Here is a 26,563-nt window from a genome sequence, read left to right on the forward strand (position 1 = left end):
TACAGGCTAGCTGATACTAGTTCCACTGGATCAGGTATGAAGAATTCCACTGTGAGTGTGCCTTTACTAAAACCAGGTTTCCATTAGCTCTATTACAGGAACGATACCTAAGAAGCAATTAATGCCAGGGACCCCAGTACACTGAACTTGAGGTACTTGTGCATCTGGTGTAACAGGGCAGTGGAAATAGTTGCTGGTACTTTTTCTGGAAAAGGTTCCCAACAGAAGAAAACTAAAATTCATGAAGTAGGAGTAAGACCACTCTCTCTTGAATTCAACTAATTCTTTCAAACCTGTGCTTGCTCACATATGCACACAGGTAATTTTAGTTCAGCCACCTCTGATATATGTACTTCTTTGTATATCTGTAATGTTAAGTATGACAGTATATATTAAATTGTGTTACAAAGCATGCAAGGGAAGTGATTTGTGAGCTCAGGGTAACTGTGAGGTTAAAAACCAGTTCTCCTGATCTAAACTCATGTTGTGACTTACAGATCAGTTATGACCAAACACTTCAATGGATTGCTCTGTCTTTTCAGCAGTGATGGAGATCGCTGTACTCCTTTATTTGCAGATAATCTCAGTAATTTCTAAATCCAATTTTCCTTCAGTTATCTTAAAAACACTAATGGTGACTTTTATAGCTTTTCCTCTAATTAAACAATAGTGGATAATACCAGAGGTGTCTTTGCAGGGAGCACTGGCGGTTTATTTCCTTGTCCTGCTGCCGTCTGGGATGTGCTTGTCTTGCTTGTCTTCAGATTGAGTTGATTCATTCCAGGAAGAACAAATGTGGATTCTGGGCTTCACCATTTACTTGCAGACACTTTGCTTATCTCTTCTTGAATGCAACAAATGATTTTACCAACCATCACATTACAGATATTTCTCTGATGTGTGTTTGATAACTGACTTTATGGGTAGGCCTTCAACAGGATTTCTGTGTTGAATCTGGTCCGATCAGTAGAGCAATTGAAAGGGAAATAGCAAATGCTGAAAACTCATTACTTTAAGGCTGTGGTAACCTCCAAAATAAACAAAGCACTCTTAAAAACATGGCAGTTATGCTGCCTGTGTCCCCTAGCCTAAAGAGATGTGTAAAGAAAAGAATTATAATGACTCTTAAATTGCCATGGTGATAGGTACATGCTTGTTTTGTAATGTGTATTTAGACTTAAGAGAATAAAATGTATTTGTCTTCGTTCCTCCAGAACTCTTTCTGTAGTCTCAATGCAATTAACTTTTTCATTTGGAATGCAGATAGCACTAGCCAAGTGGATGATACAACTGGTTTCTTATTGGTATTGCTTACAAAGTGTTATTTAGGGAAAAAAAATTCTAGGGTAGGGAATGGAACAGGAAATGTTGGATGATTTTATTATTATTATTATTTTATTATAAAGGAGGGGTGAATAGTACCTGATCTCCTGTGACAGCTCAGACAGCTTTCAGAGCTTGTTGTACGGTTTTGTGACATTCATTCAAACTAATATTCATTTTAATTCACTTGTGATTGAAAGGTGGTTTTGTTACTCATGTTTTTGCCCACCTTGCTGCTTCAGACAGCTGTAGTTCCAGCAAAATAATCATTTTGAGCAAATACTTATGATGATTACTCCCATCAGGGAGTAAGGGTCTAGTTTATTTTTGTGAAGATGGAGAAAATTGATCTGGTTGTTTTAGTTACTGAAATGGGGGAAACCCTTCTAAATGTTTTGCAGTTTTGTTTTGTACTGGGTAATGCAGTGAGGCTTGCTGTAGAAAAGCTGAAGTTTCGAAGAGTGTTGCTCGCCCTGGGCAGAGTGCAGCATCACAAAGCAAGAAATCTCGGTCAATAAATGTTCCCAGCTCAGCTGTTTTGCAGTGGTCACAGCAATTATCAGAGCCTTGTTTTTGAAGAAATGTGAATCTGAGGTAGTTGTTCTTGTCTCAGTTTGCTTATCTCCCCATGGGCAGACCTTCAGGGCTTAGATATATGTTAAGTGAAGCAAACTCTTATCTTTTTTTTTAACCAAATTTAATTTGATATTGGGTGCACTGGTGCCTAAACTTTCCCAGTGAGTTTTTTATGTTGTCTCCTTTCAGACTGCTTCAAAGTATTATGGTAACAGGGAGTGGATTTGTGACTTAATGGGAACTTGATTTTCATAGATGCAGGCATGTGATTCTTCCCTTAGCTGATTACAGAAGATGAAGAAAAGTAGTTACAGGAGGTAACTGGGACACTTCTCTGTAGTGGCTGCTATGTACAGTACCTGCACATTGATCATGGCCTGAAATTTTGGTATATATCCTACACATTGACTGAAAGGGTGAGAAGTATCTGCCTTGCCCTCTGGTAAAATCATGTCAAGTACCTTGAAATAACTGATAATGGTAATTGCCAATAGTCATCTTTGTCAAGCTAATTCTCACTTGAACTGAGAAACCCAACAAGTTTTTGGAACTTTGTGCATAGGAATAATACCATATCTTTCTGGGTGAAGTATATGTAATTGACACAAAACAGAAAATTGTTTCAGAGAAGTTACAGGGGACAGAGTAACAGCTGTTGTGTGGGGCTTGTCTGGGATTTTTTTTTTCTCTTTTACGAGGGTTTTTGTGGGCATCCTTGGTCAAACTTCAGCTAGTAATGACATAGTTCTGTTTTATCACAACATGTGCTGCTGTAATTAGAGCTCTGGCTGTCCAAGTTTGCTGAATCCAAGGAATTTACTGATGGTAGAGATAACGGCCTCATTCTTAAGAGTTGGGCTACTGTCCCCTCACATCATGTGGCAGAGGGAAAGATTTAGGTACTGAGAGTCAGTGGTGTGGTAACAGTATCTGCAAGTTTAAAAAAAAAAAAAAAGTGGCAGTTGCAGCACATGGAGACAGTCATGCTTAACTAAGTTTTCTGAATGAAACCCAGGACTGTGTTACTGTTCTGATTCAAATTTTGAAAAGTGTTATTTTTAATGAAGCATTTCATAAAATGCTCCTCACTCAACCTGCACCTCGGCACTGTTTGTAAAACAGATGCTACTGGTGCATTATACCTGCAACGTCCGGGATTTCATACATTACGGCAAGATAAAGTAGACAAAGATGGTACCAACTTGTTGATGACAACTCATGTGTAACAGTCTTCCAGCTTACTTTTCTGGTTATTCCCTTTGCATAATAAACTGGAATGATGTTTGTGTGTGTGTGTATATATATATATGATACTATATGTTATGTTTATATTACATAATATATAAAAATGTCATTCCAGGTTTTATGTATACATTTTTGTATATATATTTTATATATATATATATTTCACCTTGGCTTTTTCATGATTTGTCTTCTCCATTTTGTCACTGTGCTTTTCCATGGTGTAAATGTAAAAACATAAATCCAGCATGATTACCTGTCTCCTTTTAAAACCTCTTTAAATAGCCTTTTCTTGCTTTTATGCAGCAGATCTTAGCAGAAGTCATGTGATGTTGAATAGCACTCGGGGTGCTCTAACAAAGAAATCGGTGACTGTAATAGCTTCTGTTGACCCTGCTGCTATGTTTTGGCAAATGCATCTCTGTTTCCTTTGCATCTGTGAGTAAAAGGTGCTTTGAGGAGTGGGTGAACGTCTACTTTTTATAGGGTGATGCAGGGTATGGAGTCCTTTTGTTGGGATTTTTACCTAACCTTTTTCCTGAAGTCTGCTTTGGGGGTGACTGTTTATATAAAGTCTAGTGTTCCCTAGCACTTAATTTTCAGACCTTGCCTTGTGTAGGTGAAATGCTTGTGGTCACTGTCACTGGTTCACCACATGGAGGATGCCTAATATGGTGGGGGCTGTGTTGTCAGTGTGAGGAGCTTGTCTGGGAAACTTGGAAAATCTGTCTTATTTAAAACAAACAAAAAAATTCTAGCAGCATCTTTTATATCACTGTAATAATGTGTGGCATGTGCACTCCTTCTCCTCCCCTTGGTCTCCAATGTATATATAGCATGCATTCAGCGAGTGCTGTGGAGTCTGTGAACTCAAGCATGCAGCAGGGAGCCAGCAATCCATTTTCTTTTACTTTCTCCTGCCTGTAATCTCATAAGGCAAGAATTGTTTCTACACAGTTTATGGACGTTGGGGTGTGTGTGTGTTTGCGTGTTTTCAGTTTCAACACAAACTAAAAAAAAGCTTTCTATTCCTGCTGCCTTGCGAGGCATCCTAGAGAAATAGGAATCCTTTCCCACAAGGAACCGAGATGTATGCAACATACTAGAACTGTGTATGAGTACAATATATATGGTTTATATGACCAGGGATCGGAGGATGTACCTGTACGTAGCAGGTTATCGAGTCAGACTCAGACGTTTTGGAATTGAAGCAGGTTGCTTCCTGCCTGTACCAAGACCAAGAGACTTTGCAGACCATTAATTTACCGATCTGTAATCAGCTGGAAATTTCAGTGGTGCTTAAGAGTTGCCTCTTGGGCACCCTTGGAAATACCAGTTAACTTCATTAGGCTTTATGTTGAGTCTAATCTGTGCTTTCAGATTGATCTTTTTCTGATGATGGAAATGTTAAGCAGTAGTGGTAATTGCTATGCATCTTTGGTAGAAATCATGCAATATGGATCAAATAGTGTAACTCAGTTTTTAAGTAACTTGAAATGTATACAGTAATCTTAAGGAATGCATGCTTAGTTCAGCTTGGGCTGTCTGTCTTGTCCTGCTTGTCTTCTGTAGAAGTATAATTCTTATAGGCTTAAATCCTGCATTAATGTGCCTCACTCCTAAATAGGACTACCTGATATAATTTGAGTTTATCTTCAAGGATAACAAGGGTACAATCAGAAAAAATTAAAACTGCTCATTAAAACTACATTCAGGTTCAGTGTAATGAAAAGTGAGTTTCCTGTGACAAGACGATTCAGAAATCATGCTTTTCTGATTGCTCATTGACACAGTTCCTCAGTATTAGTGTGTGTATGCTGATTTGAAGCAGTGTCTTGGGCCCTGCTGTTGTTGCTGTTTGCATTACTGTGATGGTTGTGATAGACTGGAACAATAACGTTAATCCCAAGCACCTTCTTACCCCTGGGGGAGGGGAGGAGTTCTTCGGGAATTTACACCATATTTTGCATTGTGTTTCCATTTCTTGGGTCCCAGGTTTTTACAGCAGTTAAAAGCCCTTTTTGGATAAATTACTCCCACCTTGGCGTGGCAGGCAGTGTCAATATGGGAAGCCAGCACAGACAAGGCTGCAGAAGCCTTCTAAAGCTGTGAGCACCCTTGCACATATCCACTCTCTGATTTTTCTGGGACTGGTTCCTTACAAAATGGCCGTGTACGTGCTAGCTAGCATAATGTGTGAAAGCTAGTTCTATGTCCTGGGTTCTGCTTCAGTGGATTGGGAAGCCTGTCTTTCTAAAAATGAAATCACAGCAGCCAACAAATTGTTTGCTTGTGTAGTCAGCCCAGCCCAGCCTCTCAGATTCTTGTTCCAGTCTGAGATTGCGGGTAAGTCATGTGGCTGGATCGCATGGCTTTGGGGAGGCTCTCAAAGAAAAGCAATGTTAGACGGGCCTTTTCAGCACACATTTACTGGGTTAGTTTAGAGTTCATATTTCAGGTTGACTCATGATTTTGGAAAAGTAACAGTGAGCTTTTGTTAAGATTGCCCATGCTTGCAGACTGATGGGACTGTCTCACAGTGTTTTGGGTGCAGGTATCAACTTATTATCTAACATTGTTACGGCATCAGTAAGTTGAGGAGATAGTTGCACCATCACCTGGAAGCAGTAATGTGTAGGAGATGTGGATCTTGCATTACTGCGTCCTTCTGAAAAGGAGGACTTAAGTAGCAGTGGAATAGAGCTCCTTACTGCTGTGAAGCTGCAGTGGGGATCTTCTGGCCTCAACAGTGCTGCAAAACTGCCTTAGGGCTCTGTGCAGTCAGACCTGTTGTGATCAGCAGCAGGCTGGGATTGCAGTGAACACTGTTAAACAAGGACTGATTTGTCCTTGACTCAGATGTTGAAAAATGCTGAGCACCTGGTGTTACAGCAGAGAATTCCATCACTGTGAAAGAAAGTTCAGCTTTTCCCTGGTAAGGGCTTGAGAAATGGTGAAGCTTTGCTTGTACTGGTATTGAGCCTTAGTCCATGTGATGCTCGTTGCAAATTTATGTATTCTCTGCTTTTTTTTCTATAAGCAAATCCATGTAGCAGTATGAAAGCTTAAAATCCAGAGTGGTGGTTCAACAGTCTTGTTTCAGGTTCTTCTCAGTAAGCTGTGTGCCTGCTGCTGGCAGACATTGCAAGGCATGGACACTCTGCTGTTTTGAATTGTGCGTTTGTATTGAGTCTGCAGGGAACCACGTTTAGAAGGGTTAGATAAACACAATTAGGCTGCATTGCCAGCAATGATGCTCTTATTTAATGCATTAATGAGTGCAGGTGGCAGGACCTCTGAAGTGAATTAAATGCAATGCAAACTCCTGCTGTATGTAGCAGAGCCATTGTGAGTCCAAGCTGCTGAATGCTGAGCCAGCTCATTTGAGAGATGAGGTGGGAGATGGGAATGAGCTTCCTATGCCTGAATGGTAATTTTGCACTCTTCACGGCAGGTTTCTGAACATTACCTTACAGCAGAACTAGCTTGTCTGGAGGAACCAAGAGCAAAAGAGTATGTTTTTAGAGCTGTGATAGGATGTTGCTCTGCATTTCTATCAATAGCAGCATTAAGATAAGGTGGTCACAAATACAGATTTACTTGCCTGCCACCTTGTTCTGTTACCTGGTAGGATTCAATAATGTGCTGCTTAAAAGAACTAGGTACAGCCTACATCAGCACTTATGGTGCTGGAGCAACACTGCTAGAGTCCCTTCATTTCCTTCTATAGGCAAGATGCTGGAAGCCAGCACAATTACTGTGTTCTGCTGGCCTTTCCCACGGTGAAACCTGGTTTTTATTTCCTGCCGCTTTAACCTTACTATCAGTGAAATGATCCCTGGAAAGCTTGTATTGATTGCACATTATTGTCTAATTAAAGTGCAATAAGAAGAATTGCAGAACACTCACTCTTACAGCCCTGTGCCTGTTGTAGACACTATAAATTAGAAAGCTTTCTGTTCAAATATGGAAAATGTCAGTGCTTATTTCCTTTTGAATTTCCCAGCATCTCCTGAAGGCTATACTTGTAGATGTGTGATTATTTTTTTTTTTCCCCTAAATAACAATTGGAAAGAAGTGTTATTTTAGAGAAATGAGGCCCTGTAGGCTTGCAGGGGCCCTGTTCTGACCCTGTTAGCTGTAACCCATGCTGTCTAAAGGGAGGCACTTCTAAATGAATGTATTTTAATCTGAAACCTGCTAGATGATCCTTTAGCATCATGTGCAAAGATATAAATGGGTATTAGTTATACAATATGTAGAGGCCAGTCTTTAAATAGTGCTGACTGGTCTTACCTGGAGGCTGTTTGTTGCTCTGTCTGGACTTTATGGCTCTTTTGCTCCATGTTGCTTGTGGTTTGATACTTTCCAGTAACTTGTATCTTCCTGAGTTACATGCAAGGAGATAAAAAAAGATAAATCCTAGTCCTTGATATAGTACAAATTCCAGAGTATGTCATTGTAGTTCTGCATCTTGCTTAGTCATTGATTGAATACAAGGCCTTAGGGAAATCACTTAGCTTACCCAAACCTTCAGCTTGCATCTAATCACTAGATGATACATGATACACTATGATACATATACAGCGATTTGTGAATGATCAGTAATTCTGCCCAGGGCTCTGGGCAGAAAGATGCTATAGAGAATGATGGACTTCTATGCTATAAATGAATTAGTGATTCACCAGCTGCATACAAAAGCACTTAAATACGTTTAGTATCATGTGTGAAACTGACTTTTCCCTTTCTTTCCCTTATAGATGTACTTTCCGATTCCCTAGCACGGTTATAAAGATCCAGTTCACATCTTTATACCATAAAGAGGAAGCAAAAGAGGAAGCCTCATCACCTCCCCTTCGGCCACTTTATCCTCAAATATCACCTCTGAAGATCCACATCCCGGAGCCGGATCTCCGGAGTGTGGTCAGTCCCCTCCCGTCCCCCACAGGCACTATCAGGTAAGATGTTACCTATCCAAAGTGTGCTCTCTGGAAAAGGTGTTCAACAACAGTCTGTCAGCCCTGTGTTGTTTGTCTGGTATACTTGGTGCATGAAATATCCCATTAAAAAAAAAAAAAACAACCCTGTTAAATATCTGCTGTTCAAAATTATGGAAGACTCTTAAAAACTGGTTATGGTGGTTAGAAGTAGGGCACAAGGGTTTTGTTTAAGAGCTCAAAGGGTTGGGGGGAAAAAACTTGAGTCTCAGTTTCACACTATAGAATTACTAGTCTATCTTTGGCAGTGGAATTAGAAATATCTATCAAGAGCTACCTATATGCATGCAGAAGAGAAAGCAGGCAAGTATTTTCTATGTTAGGACTGCCTGTTTTATTTTTATCTCAATAATATTCTGTTGTTGCTGGGTGGTGCCAGTGTTATCTGAAGTTAGGGACAAGGGTGGCCATTGGCATGTGGTTTCCTGGGAATAGAAGGAAATGGGGATAGGATGCTGACCGTGTACTGAGGGGCTATAGCAATCTGAATGTACATCTGTGCGAGTATCCTGTTTTGTAAATTATCAGATTCATGAATGTGCAGTAGAAATAACCTGAACATCAAGTTACTGTCTGGAATATTTTCTTTCCTTTTTTCTCGGCAGAGTTGATGTTATGGAGTTGCAGTAATCTATCTTAACATTAAAGCTGTTACTTGAAGTATAATAAACTTTATAAAGTAAAGTAGCCTCATGGTATAGGATGATGTATTAGAGTTTTAAAAAGTGCAGGCCTCAGAATAGCAAGAGTGTACCAGGTAATAGTAATAGCCTTCAGTTTGTTTTCTTGTCTGTACATTTGTAAAAAGGTATGATACACAAACATCTTCTGACAGTTAGCACTAATTCAGTGAGTAGTATTCAAATTTACGTGGCTGAGAACAACTTCAGTGTCACAATGAAGCCAGTTTGGTTTTGCATAGATCTGGAGGTGCTTGCTTGTTTGGGTTTTTCCCCCAGTCTTGCAGAGCTGCACAGATGTGCAGTGCAGATATTCTGGAAAGAGGGGGCTGGAGGTAGCTGTGGTTTTAGTCCTCTGTTCAGGCACTGCTTTTAGTTTATATTTAACCTTCTCTTTTTAGATGAAGCTTGTTGCTGGGAGGGGAGGGGGATGGTTTCTTTGCCAACATATGGTAGTTAGTTTCCATTCAGTCATCTTGCGCAAAGCAGCACAGTGTGGTTTGTGTTACTAACAGAGGCTGTATCTTTTGACTCTGGCGTATGCCTGCAACTGATATTTGACTCTCTGAGAATGTTTCTTTTGCATAAGGAGAAAGTGGAAATAGTAGTGTTGAATTGTGCTCGGCCCCTAACGGAGTGTTTAATAAGGATGATTAATGATTGCATCCGTTTGTCTTGAGCAGAAGCTAATCCAGCCAAGTCTTCAGAAAACCTCAAAAGACATCTGAGGTTTCACTTGCCAAACCCCTTTCGTTTCCGAGTTCCTCTTACAGAGGAGGGGCTGACACGTTTATAAACATCCCTGCTCAGCCCCTTCAACCTTCTCTCCCCTGGCAGGGTCTTGCAGCTCTTGTACCCTGTGGATCAGGCTTTGCTAAGTGATTTGGGTGTTTCTGCCTGAGAAAGGGAATGCTCTTCGGGGAGCATGTAGCTATGCATTCTGGCTTTCAGGGCAGCTCTCTGCTATCTTGGTGGCTTCACAGCGGTGGGTGAAGCTGGCACAGTGTCCTCTCCCCCTTCCCAAGGGCAGGTCTGGGAGGGCTGGTGGGAGCTCAGCGTGGGACCCACACCCCTCTCCCATCGCTGGCTCCTGGAGGTGGTTGCATGAGCTGGCCTCTCCTCCTCCTCCTCCCTCTCCCCCTTCTAGTGTTTACTTTCCTAATTTGGTGCGTTTGCCTCGCTCCTCCCTGATTGGCCCATGGAAAATCATTGCAGTTTGGAAATCCTGGGCAGGGTGAAATTTCCTGTTTGGAAAGTGGCTCCTGGCCCCCTTTTCCTGCCTCCGCCCCGGTGCGAGGCAGGGTCTGTACCTGCGCTCCCACCGCCAGATCCAGCCCTGCCCTCCTGACCCTCGGCCCTGCTCTGCCTCCCTGTTTACCTTGCTGCTTGCTTCCCTGCAGGTTCCCCCCCTGCAAGCTTTCGGTTTTTTCCAGCCTATTTATTTTCCTTCTGCAAAGTGCAACTGCCTAGAGAGGGAATGAGCTTTAGTTAAACAAAACCAAACCTGCCACCCTCAGCAGCTTTGCAAAGCAAGATTCCTGCTTACTCCTAGGGAGAAATGTGTCCACTGTTTTCTTAGTTAGGTGTTTTGTCTCCAGGAGGGGCCATTTGTAGAATTCTGTTGTACAGCTTTAAGGGAAAATGTTGGTTGGCAGCATGCTGTGAGGCTTACACACAGACATGGCTTATTTCTTCCTGCTTTGAGTTCAAAATTCTTTTTCAAAAAAAGTCAGACTTGCATGTTCCAAAAAGGAAAAGGCCACTGTGGTTGTAAGAAATTGGTAGAAGCAGCCTTTCATTTTATACAACATAAGAAAGGGCAGAGTAGAAGCAAATATCTTCTCAGTAGATTCAAGGCATTGAAAAGCTGTGTGAAAACCATGTGTAGTTTGGTTAAATTCAGCTCTGCCTGTTGGGAGATAGAACTGATTCACAGTTTCCAGAGTTAAGGGACGGTCTTTCAGTATGTGGCTTTAAGGTTCTGCAGCTTGCACTTGGAGGACCCTCTTTGGGTGACACTGGTGACATGAAGTTCCTCACCTGTGCTACAAACACTTAGCTTTGCCTGGTTTTGCTGTAAGTCCATGATATCTACATGAATGTTAGTCTGTATATGTGTTGCAATCTAGTCCCCAGAGTGGCTTGTGTTTGGATTACAAACAGATCCACAGAGACAAGGTGTGATGTAGGAGCCTATTCCTGGTCTCAAAGTCATGATCAGTTGGAGTTTAGATTTAGTGTTTAGTTTTCCTTTTATTATCTGCCAGTGTTAAAGACCCTGTAGTAGTAACTTAGCTCAGTTTTCCAAATAGCATCTCTCTCCAGCACTGCCCCTCAGGGTTGGGTTTTTTCGTATTTATGAAAATGAAATTTTCTCTGTGCATGCTTCCCTATTCTAAACAGCAATTATGTTCTCACTGAGATCTATCTATCTATATATATAAAAAGCTACAATAAAGAAATACTAAGTGCTGTACTATGGAGGTCAGTATCTTTATTGATATTTTACAGCTGCTACTTCTGGCTTATCTCTGCACCAGAATGACTGTGGGCTTGAACACTTTGTCTTGTACTTGTTTGTTTTTGTTTGGTTTTGGTTTTTTTTTTCTTCACTGAAAGGGTAGTCAGCTCACATAGTCTTTATCAGTAAAAAAAAATTCTTTGACATGTAGGAGGAAGAGCCCTTAGAGCCCTGTGAGAACCACTGCTTGAAAAGTGTCTGGTGAGGTTCTGTGCTAATAGCTAAACTGGTACATGTTTGTGTGTGGACCCAAATTTGTGTTTTAATTGCTAGTACTTAATGTGCCTGCCCATGTTTGGCCATTGCTAGAAGGGTTGACATCTAGTTTACAATGAAATTAATGGTATGAATAATGAAAGATCAGCTGGTATCCTTCTGCATCTTTTTTGTTTTAGAAGCTTGATTAGTAAACCAGAAGATGTGAGCTGAATTGCCAGGGTTTCATAAGATATATTCTTTAAACCTTTTTTCCTTATTTTCACTAGTCAAAATTAGTTCAGTAACACGTTGCATGCTCTGATAGTGGATTACTCAGGCCTGCACTCCAGGAACTGCAGTTATCTTGGCTTAGCCACCAACTTGTTTTCTGGCCTTTAACAGGTCATTTAAATTCATTGTCTGATTTTTATGCGTGTATAGTGTAATTACTACTTTCCAAGAGTGTATAGTAGATAAATTATGTATTGAGCTTTTATTCCATAAAGCATGACAGAAGGGGGGGGGAGGTAGCCATGTTATAGTAGACGTGCAAATGCTGGCTATGCTTTGATTCAGACTTGGCTTGGAAAAAGGGAGAGCTTTTTAATAGACTCTAGGACAGCCGTACAACACTGTTTCAGAACACTTGGGATTTAGTCTGAACTTGTACATTTCCTCTAAAGGTATGTAGTGGGAAGCTGAATGAACCCTGACTTCAGTGGATGCATTCACTCACTGGAACAGGATGCATAAATATTGCCTGCTGAATTTCATTCAGACTTTCCTTCTTCCTATAGCTCTATTAGCTGTTTAACTGAAGAGCCGGTGAAGAGCTCCAAGGCAGGTTTTTTTGCAGACTCTTTTGCATTCTCTGTTATCCGTTACTTCCTGCATTCAGGCAGAATATACAGCTCAGGTAACTCCCACAATTGGACAGACCAGTGATTGTTTTTAATCACCCTTGTCTCCAAACCACAAGCCAACTAGTGTGATGCATATACATCAAGTAAGAAAAGCAACAATCTATACTGGGCTTGGGAGTTCCTACGCATGTTTATTTCAGATAATGGACCATGTGCTAGAGGAGATGTGCCAAGCCATGTGCTGGAGGAAAGGTTGCAAATGTCACCAGCTACACAAGCACTTCCTCTTCCCCTGATCACTATAAAATGTTCACTGAATCCACGGTCAGAGTGAGCTCACTTCCTTTCGAAGAGGGGAACCACTGGAGCACAGACAAGTAGTAAGAATTTCAACTTTTGTGGATAGCTAACTTTCTCGCACTGTGGCTTGTTCGACAGCTTTGTTTTTCTTCAGTGTTAGGCAGGCAGGGTAGCTCTCAGATTTTCTCCTTTCACATCAAAATCCAGCTTGGTTTGGCAGTCTCACCACTTGTGATTTTTTCTGAAACCTGTCTGAAACATGCAGCATGCAAGGACTTGCCTTTCTTTGAGTTACGATTTTGGGGCTAGGCCGGGGAAGGAGAGAGCAGCAGAGGATTCTCACCCATTGTTGCTGATTGGTGTATTGTGGAAATGCTCGTTTCGCAAGCCGAAGTGCTGTACTTTGACCTGATTCTTGCTTATTGCACATAAAAAGTGTCCCTGTATCTTTTGGTGCCCCTTTTTGCAGGCTCATGAAATGGAATATAGGGGTAGTCTGAGGTTTGTGGCATTTCTCTAACCATAGTCCTCGTGTGCAGGGCAACACACCTCCAATTTGCATTTGAGGAGGAGACTAGGGAAGATTTTAAGAAATGGGGATTCTCCCTTTGTACTCAATAGGGGCTTAAAAAAATTGCCTATTCAGACAGGAATCTGTATATTGGCAATGTTGCCAAGGTTGTAACTCTTTTATCACTGTTGTGTCTCTTGTACCTGCTTCACAAATATGCACTTAGACATTTTTTTAAAGGCACTGCCCATGTGCATACCATATCCTAAACCACAAAGTTGAAGAGATGGGGTTTTTCCTCTTTAGCAATGCAGATTCCGAATCAGGTGAACAATTTTATGTGGCATCCCAGGTAAATCTTTCCTCTTTGTCATAGAGAGGATAGGTGCTTTATCCACATACCTGGCTTAAATTAAGCCTCTATAGCTTGATCCCTACAGATATCTTTCTTGCAGAGAAAAATGAAATTAAGTAATAGGGCAACTTCCCTGCGTTCAGGTACTGGCTCTCCTTCTGGGGAAACTGGCACTGGAGTTCAGGAGTGTTTCTGTTCCCAGCTTGTTTATAGACTTGTAATATGACCATAAATATATCATTTAACCACTTGTTGCTTCATTTCCCCTCCCTTCTCCCCCTTCCCCCCCCGCCCCGTCTGTAGAATGTGGCTAGTATTGAGATAACCTGGAGATTTTTTACGTAAGAATCTCTATATGTGGAATCTCTACATGTGCTCAGGCAACAGATCCCTATAGGCTAGTATTCTGCCTCAGTTGGGTATCTTTGGGATAATATAAGAACACAGAAAATATACAGTAACACTAACTTACGTGCAGTCCGCCTCCACCATTTTCTTGGAGCAGGGACTTCCGGACCATCTGTCTGATAAAGCCCCTGATGGATTCCCTGTCTTCTTCCTTTCCCCAAGAACTTGTATAATGGCCTTTTGCATTCACATAGACTTTTAGCATCAGCTGTATCATTCCACAGTGTAACTACAAACATGGAAGCAGTTTCTGTTGTTTTAGACATGCTGCTTAGTTTCATTTTGTGTTCACCATCTCTTCTATTGGAAGAGGCCAGGAGCTGAACACCTCTTCTTGGCTTTGTTTTTATAGGCTCTGTCACCTTACACCTCTGCTTCTGTCTTAAACTACTTGTTTCCTGGATGGAATCTGTTCTGTATCTCTGATCATCCTAGTTATCCCTGTCAGTACCTTCTCTGAATCTGCTGTATCCTTCTGTTTTTTTTGAAATCGGAAGAGATGAGCAACACACGGTGTCCTGGGTGTGGACACACCATGCACACAGTGGTACATCCTATTTTTGCACTGTTAAAGCAAACTGATTTTGGACATTCCAGCAGAAATGCAGTAAGATGTCCAAATTCTCCAATATCTGGCATTTAAAGACTTAATTGTTGCTGGAAAGTGCTGTGAACTTAAGAGGCTAGATTCTTGTTGGCAGGAGTTGAAAGTGAATCGTGATGCTACAAAGACTTGTTACATTCTCAGTAGCCAGAAGTTAAGCCCTGTGTCTAAAAGGCATTCTGCCCCTTACATGGGTGAATGTATTGCTGACACTGCATTTAGCCCTCATCTTTCTGTCCTTCCAGCTGAAGAAGGGTTAAGCATTAAATGGAAAACATGCTGCGAAGGACCAATGTGATTAAGCACGTGGTTGTAGTCTGATTCTAAAGCTGAGTCTCAGCATGGTATTTGGGGAACTGCGGCTCAGTGGCTGCCTGCAGTCAGTGTTTCATGTTGAGATGCTGAATCCTCAGTTGATATCAAAGATCTCTGGGACTTGGGGTGTTAACCATGGTGCCATGGGATTAAGAGTGTGGGTAACTGCAGCTGGTTTGCTTACATGCTCTGTGTGTCTTTCAATGGTATAAAACACTTGCTTCCTCTCCAAAATGCCCTCTTCCGTAACAGACAAGCTTAGCCCAAATTAGCTTGGGTTGCTGGTAAGCTAAGATTGCCTGCATGGACAGTAAGCATGGACCACAGCAGTAAGTTAGGATGTCTGAGAGCTGGGTGAAGTTGCAAACCTAGCTGTAGCTTTTCACAGTAAAAGGTTATAGTATCAAAATGGATTAAGTTATCTCCAAGTATTGATGCAATATTAATAGCCAACAAATCGTAATCACTGTCCCCACACTTGATTTTTGTTTTATAGCACAAACAGGTGTTTGTAGGTAAAAGTCTTTGTTCTGTAATATTTTTAAAGGGGGTGTGAGTGCATCCAAGTGTCCCCGGCCAGCCCTGGCTCTGCGTGGTGAGGAGAATTCCAGGAACTCTAGGAAACTGATGTCACTGCATTGTGTTTGCTTGTTTTCTTTTGACTGCACTAATGTTTAATTTTAACTTAACCCTCAGAGGGGTATTTTTAGTAAAACTGTTTCTTCACTCCTTCTGTCCCATGTTGGGGGGGAGGAACAGATTGTGCCTCCTTGATTTTTCCAGTAGTCAGCTTTGTCCCTTCTTCAGAAGAGCTCACTGATGGTTGACTGAGAGCTTGAACGCTTAGCAGAATGTGTTACCCTGTCTCTTTGCATGGACTGGCTAAAAGTTCATATCTGTTCTGTACTCCTGTGTCTTGATTTGATCATTGATCCAGGCTGAAAGGAGGCAGGTCTACCTGGGCAGAAGTGCTCTGTTCTGGTAAAAGAATAACACCTCTTCCAAATCTTCGGCTACTGCTGTGGCTGTCCCATGGGACAGCTGCTTCTTTAGGGGACTATCGGGTTCTTCAGTGACTATCTACTGGGAGAGACTGGCTGTTCCAAAAGTTACAACACTTTAGGTTGGAGAGGCTTTGTCAGCACTCAAGAGAATCACAGCCCTATACAGTAAGGGTTTCTCCCTTTGTTTTTTTAAAAAAGAGCAAGAGATGATACTTAAAACTCACTATCAGTCTCAGAAGCTAAAATGTGAACAGCAAAATCTGGGCTACTTGCTCTGCTGATCTTGAATTGAATCATTTCTTGTCTGAACTGCATGGGACAATCTTTGAAGCCATACTAGTTTTTTTTTTTTTTTTAAAAAAAAGCAAAGAAGTACAGCTTTGTGCAGAGTATGGATTTACTTGAGAACTTTTCTCTTTTTCCATATCCTTGACCTGAGTTTTGGCTGCTGTCTCTGTGATTTGCTGTCACTTCTGCAGACAAAGAACAAAATCAGAAAACTGTTTCATCCTATTCCATTCCTAGTCCATGTGTTACAATAATTGCTCGGGTGCCAAACACATAAAGATAAAAAGAATTGCCATGGTTTTAGTTTGTCAGTTTCATATATGAAAATGACTTTCATTTGTAATTATCTACACATAAGAAGTGTGTATGTGGAGAAGCTATTGAAAAATTACAGCGAAATAATTAAATTCACGCCAGCTCCCCATTACTAAGACATCAAGAGTGTCTTCTATGGTTTAGCATTATCCACTTCCACAGTGGGCTCAAAACGTGGAATAGAGAACTTTGATTCATTTTCCTGCACAAACAGGTCTCTGCTTTTTGAAAGACTAGGTAAGAAATGCCTTTATCTCTGGCAAAGGGAGATTTATACGTATGGGCTCATCAGCATTATATACCTTGCACCTCCTGAAAGCTTCACCTCATTGCTGTGCTTCTGAGCAGCATCACCCATTAGTGCCAAGGACTCTTGATGGGTGCTGAAAGGGTTACCAGGTGCTGTGCAACACTTTGTATGGCTAGTATATGGGAGATGGGTGAGCTTGGGTTTCCTATTGCAAGGGTTTGTTGTGGCTGAATATTTCTGTTGCTTTTTCCCTCTCCCCTGGGCCCCCTATCCTGTAATTCACTTTTAAAAGAAACCAGTCTTGGTTGTGCTGAGCTCAGCACTGCAGCCATTTGCAAAGACGCCACAAGGAGAAGCAGCATGTCTCAGTTTACAGCCTGGACTGTGGTAGGAAACGGTCATTCCTTACGCTTTCAGATTGCTTATGCACCGAAGGTATTGCCCATTGAGCAAACAAGGGTTGTCTCGCTGTTTCCATCCACATGTGTGCGGGAAGCTATTTAGGCAGTCACCTTTTTGAGGAAGGGACAGTGTTCTGTGGGGTTTTTTGTGCAGCATTTAGCACAGCGCTGCAATGAGTGCCAGTTACTACATTTACTTGTGTCAGGGTTAGCCCTGCTGTGGGGCATTTGACTGATAAGGGGATTGTTTATGCCAGTTTTACTGAATTCTGGTTCCCAGCTGTGGGCTTCAATTTGCATCTTTTCATACAATTTCAACTGCTTGTTTTGCTATGTAAATCTTCTGTGTATTGTTTTGCTTTCTTGTTTGCTGTTTCTCTGCTCTTACATAGAAGACGTGTGATCCTGGGATTTGGCTATGTGTCATGCTGCTCTGGCATTGCACCTCTGAATGCCAGACAGCACAGAACAGAGGAGAGACAGAAAAAGGGAACTTCAGATTCCCAGACTCATCCATCTCCTCCTGTCCTTTCAACCCTGTAAATCAAGGATGTGTGATCCCTAGACAAGCCTTTCTGATTAGTTCTCATCTTGTAGCACTCACTTCTGTGTGCCTGAGTGGTGCTACAAGTTACAGCGACCTTTTATTTGTTTGTAGCTTTTTATCAGCTTTAGCATGGCTTTCCTGCTCAGTAGTTGTTCCTGTAATGCCATCTTGTGGTGGCCCTGGGACTATAAATGTGTCTTTTCCCCATGCTAGCCAAAGCTGATGAGTGAGCTACCTTCTGTGTTGCATACTAGTGATTGCAGCTCCCTTCTGTTACTGTATTTGCGTGCTGGTGAACCAAGGAAATCCCTGTCTCTAGCTGCGTGGCGCTGATTAGGGTATGGTCTTCTGAAGCTCCTGTGTTGTGTTAGACAGGAACCTTCGTGGCAGATGCCTACACTGAGTGCTTTAACTATTATACTGTAAAAGAACATTGCCCATATCTGTTAAAAGGATTGATTAAATATTACCTGTGTTATAAGGACAGTGGTGTGTTGTTCATTCACAAGTTATAATAGCAAGCTATTTATTTAGTTAAGTATTCATTCCTGGTACACTATATGTTGTTTTAAGTCCCACATTGTTTTAAGTGCTTCTCTAAACACAGAGGAGTTGTTTAATACTTCGAGAATCTGCTGTCTTGTGATTGCAGAAAGGCGGGGGGTGGTGGCGGTGTCAGGATTTTGTAGAAATTCCAGTTTTATCTGACTTTTTTTGCAGTCTGTCTGGCTTTGGATAAGCCACAGGAGCAAAAATAAGTCCAGTGCATATCTGCTTTTCAGTGACCTAGGAGCTTTACTGTACCTTAGAGAGTAAGAACTATGTCGTGTTAATAAATGAAATAATGAATAACTGTATTTCCTTTTCACCTCTCCAGTGTTCCCAACTCTTGCCCGGCCAGTCCACGTGGTGCTGGATCCTCAGGATATCGCTTTGTTCACAACATTACCTCGGATCTGCAGCTGGCAGCAGAGTATGCCGCAAAAGCGGCATCAGAACAGCAGGCAGATGCATCTGGCGGGGACAGCCCAAAGGTTCAGAGAAACATTACTTACCCAGCAGTGCTCATTGGGAGGCTTATTAAGACATAGCAGTTTATTGCCAGGGCTGGATATAGTTAAAAAGAGTCTAAGGATACCCTGGCCATGAGGGTGCAATATACCGTATCCTCCAGGGTTTTGAGAGCATGCCTTCAAACTAGTGTCTTACTAGTGGTAGATGATGAATCTGCTTGCTTAGCTGCCCAAAATGCATTCAAGTAATTCACTAAAATGGTTAAGCAAGAAGAACTTTTTTGCTTGTTTGATAAATCAAGAACCCATAAAGAAGAGGTGCATTAAAATTCAGTCTTGTTTTCTCCTTTTAATTAATGGTATTTTGCAAAACATAGATGGAGAAAGGGAAAGCAGGGGAAGAAACCAGATCCTTGCCATGAGAAATCTGTAGTCTGATTTTAAAACAAACATGAAGGCCTGTCAAGCAAGCGTTAAATGAGTAGAGTAGCAAGTGAAATTTAGATTAAAAAATAACTTAGTTATAATGATAAAAATTAATTTTGGTGAACTGATCTTCAGATCAAAGTTAAAGGTCTAGATCTAAAACCACCTGATTTGGGATTGGGTGGAGGAGCACAATACTAAATGGCTTTTTTGTACATTGAATTTTCCCTTGAGACAAGAAAGGCTGTTCTTGATGGAGTAATATGAAGAGCTGAGAATATGAGATCTGGCAAACAAATGAGAGTTCCTAGAATGAAACAAATCCTACTGGAGAGGGGAAGGGACAGGATCAAGTTTCATATTGCTCTTGTTGCTGGGAGGAGAGCTGATAGCATACTTGCATGAAACCTTTCTAATAAAGTGTAGTTGTAGCTGGGCAGAATTGAAGGTTTTAGTTTCACGAACACTGAAAGCACTGATTGTACCCCACACCCTCTAACTCTTTGCTTCCAATTGCTCATCCTGATCCTGTTCCTTGTGCTGGTGTAAGCATGTGTGGTAAATTCAGTGGGGAATGGAATCAGATTAAAGTTAGATTTTTTGTGTGTGTTTGTGGGGGATGGAAGGAGATACTTTAATCTGGCTCAGTCCTATAGTCCTGTTGCACACATGCTTGTAATAAATTGGGAGGTGGTAGTATGAAAAAAGGAGTGAAAGGGAAGAGGGTGATGCTGTTCTTAGTTGCCCCTGATGCTCTCTTAGCATCTGTGAAAATGTGCTTTTTTTAGTTTGGGTTGTTGGTACACTCTAGTGTAGGAATTCTTTGTTAGTGACTAAATTCTTGTTTGTTTTTTTTTTTCTTAGGATGAGTCCAAGCCACCCTATTCATATGCTCAGCTAATTGTGCAGGCTATATCTTCAGCACAGGACAGGCAATTAACACTAAGTGGGATCTATGCCCACATTACCAAGCATTATCCATATTACAGGACTGCTGACAAAGGCTGGCAGGTGAGTTCTTGACACTGACAAGCTTTTAAACTATTTTGACAAGGCTTATCTGCTTTGAAATGCATTTATTAAAGATTTGGGGCACTGGGAATAGAGCTGCTTTGACTATTCCCAGAGTGAATTTGTTTAACATAAGCTAACTGGTTTGTTTGTGGGTGATTAGGTTTTTTTTTAAATACTTTCTAGGGCAACGTATTGTGTTACTATTGGGCTGTCTGGTTTCTGAAACCCTTTTAATGCTGTAGTCATGTGTCTTTCATTTTTGTTTGTTTTTTATTCTTTTATATCCTTGCTATCAGTCATTCCTCTGCCCAGATACTTGCCTTGAATATTGCTTAATCCTTCACTTTGTCTTTGGTATGATCTGTCTAAGCAAAAGATATCCAGCCTAAGACAGGTCGCAGTTTTTAATCATAATACCTTAAATCATCACAGGTGTTTTGTTTTCTCCATGTATCAACTGCATTGCCTAAGTCACAGTTTGCAAGTTTTGAAGCTCAGAATGGGAACTTGGGGAACTTCAAGTCTGTGCCTTCCTTGTGGTATTAAAGGAAATCTGACCAGCCTTATAGGAGAGTTTGGATGTAGTTAACACATGCTAAATCAAGCTTAAATGTTTACTTGAGGGCTGCTTTCAAAGTTCCAGAAACCTCAGCTCCACCTTCTTTCAGACTTTTTCTTGGCATCGCACCTCTGAAATGGGTGTTGTCATTTGAATACAATACACTAATGCAGCTGGAAAGACTCTTGCAGCTGCTGATTTCATTGTGTTCAACTGGCAGGAGCAGTACTGCTTGGTGCACTTTGAGTACAGTTGGAATAAATACATTTCTGCCTCCCTGGCCTTTCCCTGCAGTTCTAATTAATTGTGGAATTCACTTCCTGCCTTAACCTGCTCGGCAGAGTTGCGCTTTGCGAACCAGTTGCTGCATCCTGCTTCAAAGAGAGCTGCATTTCAGTGGAGGGTGAAGTTGCCTTTTCCCCTCCCTTACCAGTGGCATTGTAAGGCTTCACTTGTGAAGAGCTCATCTAAAACTGCTACAAAAGCTTGTTTTGTTTTGAAAGTGGAAGAGAAATGAGCTTGTGCACACCTGGACTTACTGAGCCTTTTCCCTAGCCCAAAAGACAGTGCTAAACCCAGTAAGAGGTGGGCTTTTGCAATGAAAAGGATAAATAGTGTTGTCAACATCTGGAGAGCTGTAAAGTGCTAGACTAGTGCCATATAGATAATGGATTCTTCTCAGAGACAACTGTCTGAGGGCATGTTGGCTGGCTTGCATTATGATTACCATGAGATGCAGTGTCCTCTAGGGCGTGTTGGGGCACCCTGGTGATCATTTGGCAGGTGAAGCAGTTAGCACAGGCTCAGGCAATTTTTTTCCGCTTGCCTAGAATAAAGCCTGTCTTTTGAGAGAGTTCTAATGTGGTTTACAGTGATTTCCCCCTGCCTCAGCAAAAGTTCTGCTTTCATTGCTTTCCACAGAAAAGTCACTGAACTGCCTGGCTCCAGATATATTTAAGTGATGGTGTAGTACCAAACAAACCCATTTTTCAGCATGGTTAGCAGAAACTCTGACACATTTCCCCAGGTTTTCTCTTGCAGTTCTCCTGTGACTTTGGAGCTGTGTGAGTTGAGTGACTTGTTTCTGTCCTCAACACTGATTCTGGCGGTGTGGATTTTATTTTTCCAAGCTGTGCAGCGAAACCCATTAGTCTTTGTTATATGCTTCCTCATGGCAAAATAATCATCTCGTTCCTCTACTTCCTGCAGAATTCCATTCGGCACAACCTCTCCTTGAACCGTTACTTTATTAAAGTCCCACGCTCCCAGGAGGAACCTGGAAAGGGCTCCTTTTGGCGAATTGACCCTGCTTCTGAAGCCAAACTAGTAGAGCAAGCATTTAGAAAACGAAGGCAAAGAGGAGTGTCCTGCTTCCGAACACCTTTTGGGCCTCTCTCCTCCAGGTAACTTCAACTTCCTCTAATCCCTGTGCCAAACTCATTACAAAGAAAATAAACAAAAACTTCTCCTGAAGTACAGTGAGCAAACTTTATTACCTATATTACTATAAACAGCAGTATAGTTAGATAGTCCTGAGGCATAATCTGAAAATTATTCTGATTTCTTAAGTGTTTACAAAAAAAAAAAAATCCAGAACCAAATTACAAAAATGCATCAAATAACATATCTGTTTTGGCATCCTTTCAAAGACATTCAAAGCAGTTATCACTGGAGTAAGTGTTTTCAGATGCCAGTCTCTCATTTCAGGAAAGCTGTGTTTAGATGTGGATTAGATCATAGTGGGAATAGCTTTTGTGGTATTTAAAACTCTGCTATAGGGAAGATCGGGTTGATTACAGTCGTCAGCAGTGAAGCAATGGGGGGTGTTCTGTGCAGCTGCTCCAGTCAGCGGTGTAACTGCAAAAGAGGAGCTGTGTGCAGTGACAGCTCTCTGAGCACTGTAGCCCTGTAGGTGTGAGCTGTGACTTGCAATTCAACACTGGCTGGAGGAGTTTCATGTAACATTCCTCCCACACCTCATTTCTTTTCTGTCTGTTAAAATGGGGGGAAACAGGAGGAGAGGCTTTCAGCTGATCAGCTTCTCTATCTTGTTCGTCATTAAAGAAACGTTTAATTCCTCATGTGTTTGGTGGCCATGTGGGACCAGAGGTAGAATCCAAGTGGTTGGGGAGGGAGGCAACGGGGAAAAGAGGGAGCATATGCGGGGCCAGACGCTTGCATCTACATTGCCTCTTTTCTTCCTCTTCTTCTCCCCATCAGTCTCAAACACTGACAAAGATCCTTTGAGAATGGCCTGAAATTATAAAACTAATCTGAACATGAGGCACTTCCAGCTTCTCTGTCAGCAGTGGGTCTTAAAATGAAGTGTTAAGCATACTCTGGAGGGTCCGGTTTCCTTCAGCAAGGAATAATATGACAGTATTTGGTGCTAGAGCAGGTACTGTGTACATTTCAGCTCTTCCCAGCAAGACTGTAGTGGGTAGTGTGGAAGAAAGGCTGTCCTTCTGCTAGAGAACCCTGTACTGGAGATAACTCTTGGTCTCTGCTGCTGTCTTGTCATCAAAATGCATCTACACTTGCCAACACTATGTTCTGGTGTTTCAGGAGTGCTCCTGCCTCCCCTACTCACCCTGGCCTGCTGTCCCCTCACTCTAGTGGCCTACAGACTCCAGAGTGCCTGTCACGGGAGGGCTCACCCATTCCACATGATCATGACTTTGGGTCAAAGTTAGCCTCAGTTCCAGAGTATCGGTATTCACAGAGTGCACCTGGTGAGTAGCTCTTGTTTCACAGAGGGTGACTGTTCAATTGCATCAAGTGCCGTGCTGAGGACACTGCAGGAATGCTGCCAGTGTGTTACAGGAGGATCTAGGTCTCTTTCCACTTCGTTGTTAGAGACTGATGATGTGCGTGCAACTTCAGGCCATTTTTTCTTACTAGTCTTTGGATGAGCGGGCAGGAGATAAAGGGATGTGTAGAAACACATGAGCTAACCTTGAACTAGGTGCCTTTAAAGAACTGATAGCAGAGTAGCCGTGGTAGTGTGTAGATCACTCACACTAATTTACCAGCCTTCTGGATAAGATCAGCTTGGTTACGTAGAGCTCTGGTGCTGTGGCCAGGGCCTTGGTAATTTGTTAAGCCCTAGTAAGTATCTGTTTGTCAGCTGTGCTGTAACTGGCCTGATGTATAGGGTGAAGTTGGGAGGCAAAGCTCATTAAGTAAGCTTCATTTTTTTGTGCTTATTGTGGGTTTTGTTCAGAAGTGTGCTCAGGTGGCAAGTAAGGTTTTTGTAAGTTAGGAAAGAGAAGATTGAAGGTGGTATTTTTGAAGTCTTATTTTTTGTTCCTTACCCTTACTCCTGCCAATGCTGAGGGACTGAGTATTGCAGATTAGAAGCACATAGGTGAAACGAGCAGAGGCCTTTTTGCTTCTCCTATTAACGTATGCTTCTCTCTTCTGTTTAGGATCTCCAGTCAGTGCCCAGCCAGTGATTATGGCTGTTCCTCCCCGACCATCTACTCTGGTGGCAAAACCAGTCGCGTACATGCCAGCGTCAATAGTGACTTCTCAACAGCCTTCATGTCATGCAATTCACGTAGTTCAACAAGCTCCCACTGTTACAATGGTCCGAGTTGTGACCTCCTCTGCAAACTCTGCAAATGGATACATCCTCACAAATCAGGGCACAGCAGGAGGAGCTCATGAAGCTGCAGGAGCAGTGTTGGACTTAGCTGGTGACCACCGAGGTAGCTTTTCACCTCCCTTGCTACTCTGCTAATAAGTCTTGAGCAGGCTTGGCGGGATGGGTGGTCAGATGCTGTTTTGCTCACTGGGTGCTTAGCCCTTAATAGAAGATGTTTCTCCAGGTAAAACTTAAACCAAGTAAGAGCTCATCCATTTGATGTCTCCACCAGTGAGCAGGACAGCTGTGCTCCCTTGTCTCCTGTGGGGAATAAATGTAACAGACTTTGGAGGCTGAAGACATGCAGTGCTTTAAATATTTATATTATCCCCAGTATCAATATTATGCTTGTGTATCAGCTGGATGTTCTATGGAAATGTATGCTTTTTCTAGCCAAAAGAGATGGCCTGGGAAAGGCTGAAACTCTCTGCTTCAGGATGGCCTTGTAAATAAATGATTGAGCCCTTCTCTTCTGCAGGCCTGGAGTCCTAGAAGAAAGCATGCGCTTCTAGAAGTGCAGGCAGTGCCTCATTAAAGCAATCTTCAAAAACCAGTTACAACAAAGGCCTCTTTTTTTCCTAAGCTGGAAATTCCAGCCTTGGGGGATTTAGTGAGTTAAATGTTCTCTTGATGTGATCTAGACAACACCTTGTCTGCTCACCGTTTCAGAAGGGCTTAGTGCCACAAGATAGATGTGTGTTGTACCAGCAGCAAAGCTAGTTACTTTGATTGCTTTTATGTGGGCAATGGTTCTTCTCTAAGGGAAAGAAAAAAATGACAAAGACCTTCCCTTACAGCAATAGCAGGACCACTGGCATTTTCAGTTCAGTGCTAGTTATCCTGCTTGAGTTTCACTCACATTCTCTAGAAATTCCTGTCTGGATCCCATACATGTTCTTGAAGTGCTAACAGTTGTGGCTGCCTATCTGTCACCTGCTCCCTTCTTTCATTCACTAGTTCTTGCTGTCACTCGTTCTTTCCCTACTTGTCCCTCTCTTATTCCTACTGATATCCTTTTCTAGTCTCTACCTTCCTTTTTTTTTCCTGGTTGTTCCATTTTTCCTTCCTAATCTCCCAGCTTTCCTTGCCTTTTCTGTCCCCCCTTTCCATGACCCTGCCTGCAGGTCTCAGCTCAATGCTTATGTCGCATCTAACTCCACTCTTGTTGTATTCTAATGTTAAAAGGGAGAAGTCATCTTTTCCTACAGGACTAATGAGTTTGTGCTTCCTGCCTGTCTTCTCTGCTTTGAGACCTGCAGAGCCCCTGGAAGAGAAGAGTGGCTCTCTTCTCCTGCATGCCCAGCAGGAGGCTGTCCTGTGTCTATTACATACCCACTGAATTGACCCCCTACTTGTCCTGGGAAGTGAGATAAGTGGTGGAGTGCTCTCAAACAGTTATCTCTATCCAGGAACTCAGCCCTCATTTCCTCCTTTTCTTAATTTTTTTTTTTCCTCCCTCCTGGTTTCTTCCCATGCTTCCATAGCTGGCAAAAGCTTGCAGTTGTGGGAAGACCTCCTTGTAAATCAACCTATGTGCAGGCCTGGCAGCAAGCTGTTGTAGACTTTTGGCCCCGGGCATTGTTTAAGATCTTAATGCCTTCTCCTGCTGTGTGGTATTGAGTCAGGCCAATTTGCCTGTAATTACAAAGTAAGCTATGAGATTTGCAGTGCCTGCTGTCCATATCACAGCTATAATGTGCCAGTAAGGGAGACGAAGCCTTTTTAGGACAAAGGGTCAAGTTTATAATCTTGACTGGGGGGAGTGGGGAGGGCTGGGGGGCTTATGCTGTAAGAAAAATATTCTTAATATTGATAGAGTATATGTGCAATAGAGAATATTTTATTGTTTTCAAATATTCATCCCTGACCTTCTGATGTACTTCAAAATAAGCATTTCAGAGGGACTAATCTTCCCTATTCTTATGTCCCTGATTGCAGTGTTCTTCCGCTAATGAGCAGGGTGAGTGAACCATTACCTTCTCAGAGCTGACTACACTGTATGAATCAGCCTGCAGAAAGTGTGTGTGTGTTGTAGAGCCTGATCCTGCCGAAAGAGTTGTGGGCACTTCTCACAGTATTAGGCCTCTAGGAATACTCTCAGCTCCTTGGAGCCCAAATATGTTACTTTTGTGACTAAGCTGCCTCAGCCTGAGAAGTAATGCTTTCTGTTCCCACTCTGTAAACCTTGTAGGACACATCAAAGGCAA

The 26,563-nt window shown here is 42.1% G+C and overlaps 1 protein-coding gene across 1 annotated transcript in view; it reads left to right on the forward strand.

The window, feature by feature from the left end:
* FOXK1 (forkhead box K1) overlaps positions 1-26,563 on the forward strand; it is a gene marked incomplete at its 5' end in the record, with an annotated part of 57,397 nt that overhangs the window by 18,489 nt on the left and 12,345 nt on the right. The window contains 6 exons of the mRNA XM_082311675.1: positions 7,902-8,099; positions 18,576-18,732; positions 20,002-20,148; positions 21,920-22,113; positions 23,276-23,442; positions 24,139-24,420. Coding sequence (XP_082167801.1) covers positions 7,902-8,099; positions 18,576-18,732; positions 20,002-20,148; positions 21,920-22,113; positions 23,276-23,442; positions 24,139-24,420 — 1,145 coding nt within the window. The remainder of the gene's footprint in view (positions 1-7,901; positions 8,100-18,575; positions 18,733-20,001; positions 20,149-21,919; positions 22,114-23,275; positions 23,443-24,138; positions 24,421-26,563) is intronic.

This window comes from Platalea leucorodia, assembly GCF_965183815.1.
Source record: "Platalea leucorodia genome assembly, chromosome: 5".
Taxonomy (NCBI): Eukaryota; Metazoa; Chordata; class Aves; order Pelecaniformes; family Threskiornithidae; genus Platalea; species Platalea leucorodia.